Source organism: Cryptomeria japonica, chromosome 8, assembly GCF_030272615.1.
Source record: "Cryptomeria japonica chromosome 8, Sugi_1.0, whole genome shotgun sequence".
Classification (NCBI taxonomy): Eukaryota; Viridiplantae; Streptophyta; class Pinopsida; order Cupressales; family Cupressaceae; genus Cryptomeria; species Cryptomeria japonica.
Window position 1 is genome coordinate 709635514 of NC_081412.1, and position 13115 is coordinate 709648628.

The 13115-nt window shown below is 35.0% G+C and overlaps 1 protein-coding gene across 2 annotated transcripts in view; it reads right to left on the reverse strand.

Annotated features, from left to right (window-relative positions):
- Positions 1-675, reverse strand: part of LOC131071287 (NADPH-dependent aldo-keto reductase, chloroplastic) — a 38110-nt gene extending 37435 nt beyond the window's left edge. Inside the window, exons 1-2 of one of the 2 annotated variants that reach the window (XM_058007075.2) lie at positions 501-675; positions 134-359 (exon numbers count right to left, since the gene is read on the reverse strand). In XM_058007075.2, the coding sequence (XP_057863058.1) occupies positions 134-265 (132 nt within the window). In that variant the 5' untranslated portion in view covers positions 266-359; positions 501-675. Of the gene's footprint in view, positions 1-133 lie in introns of both variants that reach the window. The other variant, XM_058007074.2, reaches the window with a different exon arrangement.
- Between the last annotated feature and the right edge of the window lie 12440 nt (positions 676-13115).

The following is a 13115-nucleotide window of genomic DNA, read 5'->3' on the forward strand; positions in this document are numbered from 1 at the left end:
AGAAAACAGTGCCCAGTTCGTAAAAGCCCTTAACCCATACAGAGTAGGAGAACAAAATCCACTTGAATCAAGTGGGTTTTGTTAATTGATATATGCTGTGGATTCTTGACGAAATGGGTAAGCAATGACACACCTCTATAGCAGTTTTGACAGCTTCTCCTACAACGCCTGGTTCGGCCTGCCATGTACCCAGTCCTAGTGCAGGTATGTTGGCTCCATTATTCAATTCAAATGATATTGGACCACCTTCACCTATCCCTCCCATTATTGAGCTTCTACACTTGTCAGCGTAGTACGCACATAGACAATTTGCACATTAAGAATTAGTAAGGATGCCGGATTCTGTATTGCCAGTCAATCTAAGTCAAAAAGGACGAGAAAATTGTTAAATGTGCACAAGCTTTTTTCCTTGACAATCTACCTAGAAAATGCATTACTTTAATAATTTATTGTCTTGATATGAAAGAAGTAATTTCAAATGGCCTTGATCCTATCTAAACCTCGCAGGATGAATTGTCTGGGTGTCGAAGTATCTGTGTTGTCGCTTTTTTTTTAAGGAAAATAGAACAGTTAAATGCAGGTATAATTAGTTCCACTGACTGTTCCGTTAATGGTTCAGTTGTTTCTAAAAGTAAGGAGGACAGAGAAGCGGAAAGCTCCTTGGTGGGTCGATGACGCTTCTCATAGTAAATTGTTTCAGGTGGAGCAGGCGAGGTGTTTCGAGTTCCTTGGGTACCTTTGTGCTTGGCTATTCTTGGCATTTAGGACACAAAACTCATAACCAAGGAAAATGGAAGGTTCATGTCCTCATTTCTTTTCATCTTCTTATAGGTATATTAATTAAACTAGTATACATATCTTTAGAGGAATATAGGTAAAGCCAAAAGATATCATATTTGTTTATTAATCTACTTAAAAAGTAATTATATTATAATTAATATTAAATTATTATTAAGGAATGACCCCACAACTCAATGACAAAGTTGTGAGCCTTGCTCATACAAGGTCGGGTGTTCAAAATTCTCTGCTTTGATCCCTCGAGTGTTTTGTTAGGCACGTGTGCAGGCGACAGGGTGACTCTACTCAAAAAGGCACTTGGCATTACCAAGCCATGAAGGATCTCAAGAAGCATTTGCGTGAGGTGTCCAACATCACAAATGGGATTCATTAAAGAGTGGTAAGTAGCGATGAATTGATATGCCTTGAGATTTCATTTTAGCAAAGAGATATTTCCTAAGTAGAAGCTATGGATACCCCACTTAGGTTGATGGGAAAGAAAAGACAAATGTCTTTTATGGGCGAAGTTAGTGAGAAGAGATTGAAATGCATCTTCAAGACTAATCATGGCTTGACCATCCATGCTGCAAAAGTGGTGTTAGATTTTTAAAATTTGACCATCATTACAGGGTTAATACGAATGTTGCGGCTATGTTTTTGGTCCCTCTACTTGATGTTGAGGAGACCAAGGAGATGGAAAGGATTTTCAATAAGAGACTCACTCAGAGTTCCTTCATAGGAGAATTGGATGATGTTCTATATAATGTGGATGTCCCCTTACCGAAGGACTACTATGTGGTGCTACAATGTGGGCGAGCAGTTGATAGGTTCTCGATTATTCATTCCTCCCATCCTTCCCTTCTTCCCAAAAGGAAGGTTGTGATTGAAAGGAGCATTCTTTTTTTTTCTGAAACAGATGCTTGAGCTGGTGTCAGATGCTAAAGTGGGTTGGCTCCAAAATTATCTCAAAGAAGAGGGATTGTTGGGTTACAGAAGCGAAAAGAAGGAAGAGGAAGAATTTGGGGTGGAAATCTGTTGAGATTAAGGTGTCTCAACGTTTGCAAATCCTAACATTGATTTTGTTATATTCATTTATTATTTTAATTTATCAATTGCCTACGAATGTCTAGTCATCTAGTGGGACTCACAGGCTTGATAGCATCCTACTTGGTGATGACAATATAATACATTTGTTACACATGTGGAGGTAGGTATCCCACTTTGAGGAACTTGATAAGTGTCACATACGATAGCATATGACAAATTCTATGACAAAATGGACACATGGCAAGAGATACTTTTGCATGGAGAAGGTGGGTGCCCAAGTTGGGTTATGATGGGTTGTAAGAGAAACAACAAATACTAGTCAGTTATGATGGATTTTCTTACATATGTAAGTGTTGCAAGTTATCGCAGTTGTAAGATGTGTAAGAGCATCTATCATACCTCAAAATAGTAAATTTTGGGTGCCCAAATTAAGAGGTTTGAATAGAGAGTCATTTGAAGATATACATGTGTAATTTACATGCTTTTTGATGGCTAAAAAAATAGGGCCAAATGTTTTGCACAACTCCATCTTGTATCTTCATCTAGAAGCTACCTCTTGGGTTGTATTTCTTTATATAAGGTAGCCTTGGAGAGTATTATTTATGTTGTGTTTTGGAGGTGAAGTGTTATGCTGCCATAATTAATCTAGATTGTGGTTGTTAGTTGTAGACTCCTGTTGAAGAAGCTAAGTGTTAATATTGTATTGTAACCATTTGTTTATTGGAATACAAAGTATTGTGCTTTTGGAGTGGGAGGTTTCTCTCCCAAAAGGGTTTTCTCCACGGTATATCTTGTGTTCATTATTGCATATCTTTATGCATGTTCATTATCTCCTTGTGAATGTGTTTCTTATTTTGTAATAGTTAAAAATTTGTAAAAAAAATTGAACTATCTCGCACATTGGATTAGTGTTAGGAAGTGTTTTACACACCTTAGGTTCCTTTCAAAATCAAGGAAGAGGTGGTGGGGTTTGAAGAGGACTTCTCTCAACATGCGTATGGAGGATCATTCAAAATGCAGTTCGAACTATGTAATGATAGCCCGCATGGTGGCATAGAATTCTCATCGTGCCAGTAATTGACATAGGTCTTGTTTCTTGTTTGGTTTGTTGCATTATGAGTTGATTGGTTTGGTATAGGTTGTGTTTTAATGTTTTGGTCTTTGTTCTCCATTTTCCCTCTGTAAATATTGAGATATTTTGCTTAAAACTACTACTTTGTGGTTTTTAGCTTCTGGTTGTTTTGGTCATATTAGTTTGTATGGGTCAGGTGGTGTTGTTCATGTGGGGGTTAGGCCAAATATGGCTTAGTGTTTTTTGATATTTTGGAAAAGAACTCAATCTAGGCATGCCAAGATATGCATATGTACTTTTTTCTATATCAATATAAATGGGTGCAGCCCCTTAGTCCCATTTAATTATAAATTAAAAAAATAGAAAATTCTCAAAATTGAATAGATTCAAATAGTTTATTTAATTTCTCACCTTATGCAAAAAAAAAAATGTTTTATTTATATTCTCTATATATTACACTCCTTTATTTTTCCACATCACCAATCTATGTGCTAATTTTAGGTCCTACCCTCTCTTAATTCTTTTATCTATTGATATTTCTAATCAATTTCCACCATTGATCAAATGTTATGTGAGATATATAATCAAGACCTTCACTCGTTCATTTTTCCCCTAGCACTTCTACACTATTATGATCATATCCTAGCATTTTCATGAGCACTGCCATTATCAAGCAAGCAAGCATTCATCTATCAGGCATCAAGATTTCATCTTATTATGTTGATATCAAGGTTATGTTAAAAACTAAAAGTAAATCTACATCAACACATTCAAATTTTATATCAATGGAGCAATTTATAGTATTTGTTGTGTTGTTATTATTTATCATTTGATTTTGTGCATAGATTTTAGGCTTTATTGAGTGAGTGCATTTATGAATTTAGATCTTGCATTGCATGGTTTTTATTTTATTTTATTTTGATTTTCATCCATCACATTTGGACACATCTTGTGGGATCCACATCCTTGAATTTTACAAAAAAAAATCACAAGAAGTGTGTTTCTTTGAAGTTGCAAGTCATGTTTACACATTCAAACTGACTTATATTTCATATAGGTCAACAAAGGTCACATTTAGTATATATAATATATTTTCTCGCATTTGCAAGGATTTAATTTCATTCACGTGTCAAATTTGCACTTTTGGTTAGTCCCATGTCACATATGGTTAAATAGTGTTGCATCTTGCCATTTTTGGTGAGGTTCTAAATACTTTGGCATATTTGGTCAATAGAGTGGCACATTTGGTCGATAAAGTGGTTTATTTTATCAATAAAGTGGTGTATCTGGTTTATGTAGTCTAGGTTTATGTTGAGTCATCTTTCTTAATCTAAAGTTGCAAATTTTCACATTTTTAGCCAAATCTTAGCAAAACAATATGAAGCTAACCCTCTAAAACCTCATTTAAGCATCATTTTTCTAGGGTTTGTACCTTTGTCATTTTTTGTCTCTTGTGTGTGTGATGAATTTCAAAAACCTAAATGTCAATAAAGCTAGCTAAGAGCTCTTCAAATTAGATGAAGGAATATTTGGAAGCATTGCATCTGAGTGCACTTGTTCTAAACCCTTGCAATTACATTTTCAAGTGATCATATCCTTGCTACCTATCATAGAATCATTATTTGTTTTAGACTACATTAATTGGTGTGTCTTCCTCACACTAAAATGGGGCTTAAAATCAACCTTGCACATTTAGATTTGAGGGGAAAAAAACAAAAACAAAAAACTAGTATTTTAATCCCCAAGGTCTACTTGCATATGTTGTCCTCTCATGTCTTAGGGTGATCTTGAGGATAAAAAATAAGTGATCTTATTTTCTTTTTTAGGGGTCCTACCTAGTGAAGTAATCACTCTAGGGGACGACCTCAAATCTTGTGTTTTTATAGAGTATAAAGAGTGTGGTTCAATTGAAAGACATGCCTTTTGAAAGTGGAATCATATCAATTTGAGCTAAGCCTTTAAGAACTTTATACTTTAAAGAAGTGAAAGTGGAGAGTGGGCTACCTTTTCCTCCCAACTATTTCTCAGTGTTCCCTTTCATCTACGAAATCAAGCTTCAATGCACGCTTGTGGTATATGGAGGATACCCCTAGTTGAGCTTGTAGAACCTAGTTGAACCATTTTGGCTATATTTTCTTATGGTACTTTATGGCTACAAGGATTGATACTCTCACTTTAGTATGGTTGTTAATGTGACTTGCATGTTTAATTGTTTAGATCCTCTTCCCCACTTGCAACCAAAAGGGGTCACATATCCAAATGAGCCATAGGAAAATTGTGTCTTTTATTTCTTATGTGTGTGTGCTTGCATATTAAAGAGAAAAATAAAAAAGAAAGAAAAAAATCAAATTCAAACAAAAAAGTTGTTTTGCATTTTCTATTCATGTACTGAAACTTGTTCAATTAGGTCGTTTTCTAAGTGAAATCTCTTACCAGAGTTGAAAAAATATTGCCAAAACTAAGAAAAATGCAAAATCCCCCGATACTTGTGTAATTTCGAAGTTAGTCGTGCATTGTTCACTTTCTCTAATTGTGGTCGTGGAAGTTGTAGATTTTCAAAAGCCCCTGATTGCTCGACCTTTCTCTTTGTCTTGTGTTTTGGTCACTTGCGCTGAGGTTGTCAAAAGTCTGAAAACCCCGACCATGAGTTTCGAAGTTTGTGTTCTCCACAACCGAGCGACTTGTGAAGCCTTGTTTAGATTTTGAGGCGCTACCAACGTGTTGGGTCAGTTGTATGGACTAACCTTGATTTGCCTTGTAAGCAGGGACATGCAAATGAAGGAACCATTTTCAAAGAAATGAAATAAATACAACATTAAAGGCATGTCACATCATATGGGTACATCGACGAGGTGGCAAAAGTTTTTCGAACCAACTTTCATTGTTCACTTGTGCTTTCATGAAGTGAGCTATCTAGTTCAAGCCCATGTAGAGTGGGATCCAAAGCCATTGGGAGAGAGTGAAGGACACGGAGATTGAACAATTGAACTTGGGAGAGATCTTGCGATATCTTGAATAGAAAGAAAGAACCCCGTTGTGAGAAAAAATCTTTCAAAGTGGTTTAGCCTATGCAGCTGGTTTTCCACTTGTTGTGCCCTGTGTCGATTTAATTGTTGTGTGTTCTAAAAGATACAACACAAGAAATTTGAAAAGAGGATGGAAAGGTCATTGCACATGTAGACACTAAAAATTGGTTTATGCATGTGTCGCTAAACCTTATTTTTTAACATGTCTTCCATGTCACATTTGATTTTCATCATGTGTGGACATTGGGTCATTCTTCCTATTCTATATGATTCCTTTCCAACCCTAACAAAACTATTCAATCATACTTGCCCCTAAATCATCATGATTGGCACTTTTATCGTTTGATCATTTGGTCTGAAATCAACCTTTATTGATAATTCATCAGTCATTAATTATCAATCCCTTCAATCTTTTTATCAAATCCTTTTCAATTATCTTTAATTAATTCCCATTAGTCTTTTGTCAAACAACAGTATCAATTTAAATCAATTGCAATGTCAAAATTAATGATTTTGACATCTCATTTGCCTCTATTGCGTTCAATCATCTTGTCGTTATTATCATTATCAATTTCCTCGTTTTATCAAAACACCTTTGGATTATGGTCTTTTTTATCATTTTTCCTTGTCATCTGTCATCAATTTGTCAATATTGCCAATCAGTCATTTTATTTTAGTCATAATTTGGGCCTAATTCAATATTGGGGTTAGAATCTTATAATTATTTCATCAATTTCTTCATTTCATTCATGTCATCTTTATTAACATTTCTTCCTAGGTAAATGAATTTATTCATTTACTCCTCTTATCCTAAGTTCACAATTAAATGATTTATTTATTTAATTGGCTAATTTAGAAATGAGAGAAAATAATTTATAATTATTAATTTCCACCTCATTTCCTTTCTTCACTTAACTCTTCCACCTTCCAAAAAGCACCTCACTTCACTTTTCATTTATGAAAGTTTCTCTTTTTTTGCTTTTTGTTCGAAAATGAAGGTTTCCTATTTACCTCCACTGAACTCTTCTTCCTGACTAGCATGAGTCGTCGATTATTTTTCGATCGCAACCGTCCATTCTGATCTTCTTCCTCTACAAATTCGAGTCATTTTCCTCTTATCAAACAACTTTGAACACTTTACATATGCGATTATTCTCACACCTTTTGCTTTCATTTTCATATCTTCAAGTATTCTCTCCTATCACACTTTTTCCCTTGCTTCGTTTGAATGCATAATGGATTGAACCTACATACCGGCATAATTAGAGAAGAAAGAAGGAGCAACAAGGCCTTCGTCAAATGGAGTAAAATTGGTTTGATTTGCTCTAGTTTATTTTATTTCATTTGATGACCTTGTTGTGAATGTACTTGACTTTACATGGTTTTGTGTATTTTCTTGCTCACAACACAAATTAACTCTAAAAGTGTTTCCTGTGCTCTATGCCTCCCTGAGAAAGAAGCCTCCAAAGAAATGTATGTTCTTGTCGGTGACGAATATTTCCGAACTCATGGAGACTAGTGCAAAAACTGAAATCCGAAAAAGGAGGTAAGTCTCAATTGCCCTCCAAACTAAAAAGAATACATTTTAGGGATGGGATTTCAAAATTTATTGCATCGTGTAGTGGGAAATGCCCGTGCCCTCTTTTGAACATCTGCAAACTTACATAGTAGCCTTTGAAGCTGAAATTGATGGCATACACATAAACCTGGTTGATACAGACAAATCACTTTCTAAGTGGAAGACAAGGTTGCAGGTCACAACCACACCAGGGGACATAAGCATTACCATAGTCATCAACAGGTACCGAGAATATAGGCAAAGAATTAAAGCTCAAGAGGCAACATGTGATCGACAAGAGGTGGAGGTTATTTGAGGCCAACATTCTAAAGTTGGAGCATCGATTGTGATTTTGTAGTTTTTATTGCTTTTCTTGATATTAGCCCCATATGCCTTTTTAAATACTTGGTTTTAAATATCGGTTGTCTTCAAGAAACCGTTACTTTTTAAGCTTTTGTAATGTCCCACCCCTAGTGGAACACTGAAATCTGAAACTGAGTAACCTACTTGTGAGTTTTAATTTATTAAACTATGTTCTCCTGTTATTTGGTGGTCTTTTAGAGCTAGACAAAAGTTGCAAAAGATGTGTTTTCTATGATTTGTTTTGAAGTTTTGAAAGAGTGTGATAAATACTTTCTTTTACATCAATGAAGCAAACTGAAAACTAAATTGAAAATTGCATTCAAGCTTGTCTTTGCATCAAATTTCTATTGAAGATGAGTACATTAAGCACTTTGATATGAGTGCTTTTACAAAGCCAATGAAGTCTTAGAAACACTAACTACATACCCAGTAGCTTGATATAGATAAAGTATTCTTGAAAGGTAGCACACAACCAAGGTGCACACTCAGAAAATGAGGTGCTTACTCAGAAAAAGACTCAGAGATCAGAAATATAATCATTTCCTCTTCAAATCGCTAACATATGATGGTCTGTTGAAGGCATTAATGATGGAATATATAAACTGTACTTTCCCCTTGAGATGGGGTTTGTTGTTGTTGGATTTTAGGTCTCAGATTAACAGTAAGAACAAAAATCAGAATTGTATCTTTGACAACTTATATTAACATGAAGGTTAGTTGAACAATTAAACAAACATAGTCTAAATGAAATGCATAAACAATATAACACAAAACACGAGTTACCCTGGGAAACCTCCCTCTTGGAGGAAAACCCAGCAAGGAATGATCCTCAGATCTGATTGTCACCAATTGGATAGATTACAATACTTATCCCTTTAATGTTAATGATGATGAACAAACAACAATCTGTTTGTTCTAATCTGATAACTAGATCAACACACAAGCTTGACCAAGACTGCACCAAATCAGATATAAACAACCTTCTTCTTTAGATCTGCTCCAAGTCTGATATGATGTCTCAGAGCTTTGATAACTTGTCTTCAATATCAATATGAAGTACACAGGTCTGCACCTTTTGATGATGAAGTATGCACTCTTTAATGGAGGTATTTGCATCTAGGATTATGCCCATGATGGGATTCACCTTTAGTCTATATAACATCAGTTCTTCACATACAATGGATCAGATTCTTCAAACACGGATTGCTCCTAATACCAGAGATAGTTCACACCAAGTTGGCTCAGATTCTTCATATACTGATTGCACATAATAGCTGAGAAGGTTCACACTATGCGACTGGAGAATTTCGCACCATAGGGCAAAGGTAGAGTTCGCATCAATCTTTTGGAGCAGAATTATTTGCTTGAAAAACTTATTTTATGCACTCCAAATGACACCATATATATATGGTGCTTTCTGGCTTATTGGGTCGGCCCAATAAGTAATTGGCGCCAACTTCAAATTTGATTTCCCACGCTATTATATATATATATATATATATATTTGAATGCTTCCACCTTATATCATATAGGGTCGGCCCTATATTGAATTTGGCGCCAGTGTTAGTTTGAATGCCCACGCTACCTTTGGGTGTGGATACAAGTAAGGGCGGGCCCAACCCTATTTAGCAAAAATTCAAATGTTGCCTTGGGCAATTTGATTTTTGCTTTATAATTAATTTTTGAACTAGTTACAAACAACAGTTGTGAGCTCCAAATTCTTGGATGGGATGGCTTGCTAATGGACTAATTTTTATGTCTTTAAATAACCTTTAGACTGCTGCAACCTTCCAAAACTTGTTTGTTGTATTGGGATGATTGTGTGACAATAAGGAACTGATGAGAAAGAAGTTTGTATTAGTATTGACCTTGCACAAGGAGAAGAGTGTGTTGGCTAGGCACACAAGCACCTCACTCAGCCAATCCACAAATAACTTCAAACTGTTGTTCCAAATACCACTAAAGATTGTTGTGTGGTACTCAGCATTTAGACAAAGTGTTGTTGGTGACAAGCACAACAACTATGGTGCTGAAAATTGTATTTCTTAAGCTCCCTCTACCCTGAAATGATATGGCCACACAAGCAAATAGGTGGCTTCAGGTTTGCTACAACTTATCCAACTTTGATGCCCAAAGGAAACTTCTAAAAATGAAGCTTCTCCTCACACCCTTGGCTAGTCTCTCACAGTCATAGATGTGCAAACAATGGAGGTTTTCGTCTCCAAAGTTCTCAAAACTCTAAGGTTGCCAAGCTCCTCATAGGAGACATGAAAGAGAAATGATATCCAAAAATATGAATAGAAATGAGTCTCCAATGACCTTTAAATAACCTTTCCTCAAGTTGCCCTATTTAGGGCTGGAACCCTAAAACCTCAATCGAATTAATGAATTAAATAATAGTTACTTTATCCTCATAATAATTGTCCCACTTAGGACATACACTTTATGTTATATGTTTTCTACACTTATACTAACCTTTTATCTCTCTTCCCCATCCACTCTCTCAATAGGAATAGGTACATAAGAAAGGTGAAACTTAATATTATTAATATGTTTTAAGTGACCCAAGGAGAGATTATAAAGTAATATGCATCAACTTTAATATCTCTTTTAATTTGCTTTTTTTCTCTCCTCATGGACACTTGACAAGGACGCACCTCACTCTCTCTCTAGACTCATGTATGCCTTTGAAGGAGATTTTCTAGGGTTTAATGTTGTTTTAGACTGGTGACTTAGAGATAGCAATACTGTCGACTAATTCCACCCATATTTACTCTAAAGTGCCCTCTGAAATAGGAGAAATCACCAATCCAGTGTACTTTGCTCGTCCTTGTCAATCTATGGGAGCTTTGCTAATAGACTGATCTTGATATGTTGATTATGGTTAGGAAGGGGACATTTCAGCTTTAAATAGTTGGACTTGAACTTAATTGAGGATCTTTTTGGGCAAACTTTGATTTTCTCATTAGAGCAAAAACTTTTATTTTATTAAATATATTTCTGATTTTCAATTAATTTCAATATAGAAAGGCATTGGTGGTTTCAGATATCTATGATCTTTGAGTTGTGGTGTATGAATTTCTTCTATTTGTGTTGGATGGTTTATTGATGAATGATCGATATTAGAAAATGAATGATTAGATATCTTTGTTACTGCATAAGTATTATCTATGAATGATACTTCTGTAGTGATTTTTGGTTTATTTAAGAATTGGAAAATTCAAAAAGAGTATGACTCATGTTGTATGTATGCCTTTCTGAAGCTTTCTGGTTTAAAGCACTTCCTTAGTTTGCTTTCTAGTTAAAAGCAATTATAAATGGTTCATTATTTGTTGAAAATATTATGAAGGTAGCTACCACCTTGTAAAATAAGTTGAGAATCAGTCAGTAGATAGTTGTTTGAGACTGGTTTAATTGTGATTACATTTGTCACCTTTGTGAGCATGAAAATATAAAGTTAGGTGATAAATCTGTTAACCAACACTCATATATAATGGACCCTTTCCCTCATTCTCCTTGGTTCACCCTTAACCAAAGCAACGTCCTAATCTACCTTCAAAGTGTTGGCCATAGCTATTCAATGTGGGAAAGATAAGGGCCGCCCCGATAGAGGGCCCAATTCATCCGGTGAGACCGATGAATCTTAAATTCATCACTCCCTTCTAGTATAGAAAAGTAGGGCTCCACTTCGTCCCCCCTATCCTAGGGCTCCACTTAGTCCCCCCTATCCTATCCCCGTGGAGGAGTAATTTTCCAATTTTATTCATTACTTTTACCATATAGTTATTTTGTATGAAAGGAGGAATGAATTGCTAACATAAATTAGCCAATAAATTGGTAAATAAGTATTTGTATGTTCAGAAAATTTTGACAAATACTCTCAGTTGAGAATTTAGTCAAAATAGTTTAGTTATAAAATCATTGATTAACATATCGAACCTATTGAAACCTAGAGTTATATTAGTAATGCTGGCTATCAACAAGAGGGAAAAGGTTTCAAATGTTATAATATGTTTTCAAAATAATATTTGTTAAGAGTTTTTGCTAGTAAAGAATAATAATAAAAAATTGATTAAGAACATTTTCAACCTTGACCATCATTTAGATTGCAGAACAAATTAATATCGCATGTGACAATCTTAAATTATCTTCAAAGAAAACAACTGAATTCACCTCTCCTTGCACCGGGGCGTAAATTTCTTGTTAAATCTATTGTTCACCTTCCTCTTCACCTTCACCTCTGCCATCGTGCTTCCTCTTACCCACATATTCTATGACCAGCATTTTCCTGTCTTGTGCTTTAGCCCAAATATCCTTTTGTCAATTAACATAGCAACATAATACTGAACTTTTATAATGTGGAAAATTCTAATATTCAATTGATTAATTTAAATACTATATTGAAATTCAATGAATATTTTAGTAACCTGACTACCATCGGGAACTAATACTAGCCAAACCCCATAATCTACATGGATTTCAAAGTAATCTGCTACCATAAAATTGCAAGATTCAAATGTTTAACAATCCAGTCACTAGAAAAATCTTAAATGCTTATGAAGTGCCACACCAATCACTAATAAGCTTAAGGTGGAAGGGTATTTTAATCGTGCGTCACATTAAGCAGCTCTTAATTTAAGATGAACACCACATTTCAACTCCCAAACACCTTGAAAAAAATAGAAACTAAAAATAACCAAGAGCAAACTTTAATACATAAGTGTGTACTGTAGCCATAGCACCCTGAACCTCCTGGCTTCTTTCAGTCCCGAATTCATTAAGATTAAGTCTCAACGTGATTATGCTCCTATTATCAGCATGTAAAATGGCATGTTCATGGAATAATGAGAAATCCTACTGGAGTTATATTTATTTAATATTTATATTTATATTTTCAACTGTATTCAGTTTTTTGCAAGCATAGTTACAAAAACAACTTCACAACATTTGTCTCGTTGACATAAAGACTCGTTGCAATTGGTAAGTTGTAAATAGATGTATAGCAGTTTAAGCCTTAAATGTGCGGTTTTGAAAGATGTGTAGGCAAGTACAATAAATGAGGTTCCAGAATCCTCTAGAGATAAAACACTGCTATATTAAATATAACACAAACCAATGCTTACAATAATAAAATGTATGGCTACTTTAGCATCCCATCATTCAACAGCGCAAATATAATCTATGTACAAAAAAAAAACATAAAAATAAAGTGTGGTACTTCTGCCCATTTTAAGCCCATAAAAACTTGGATGATATTATTCGATTGCCACGA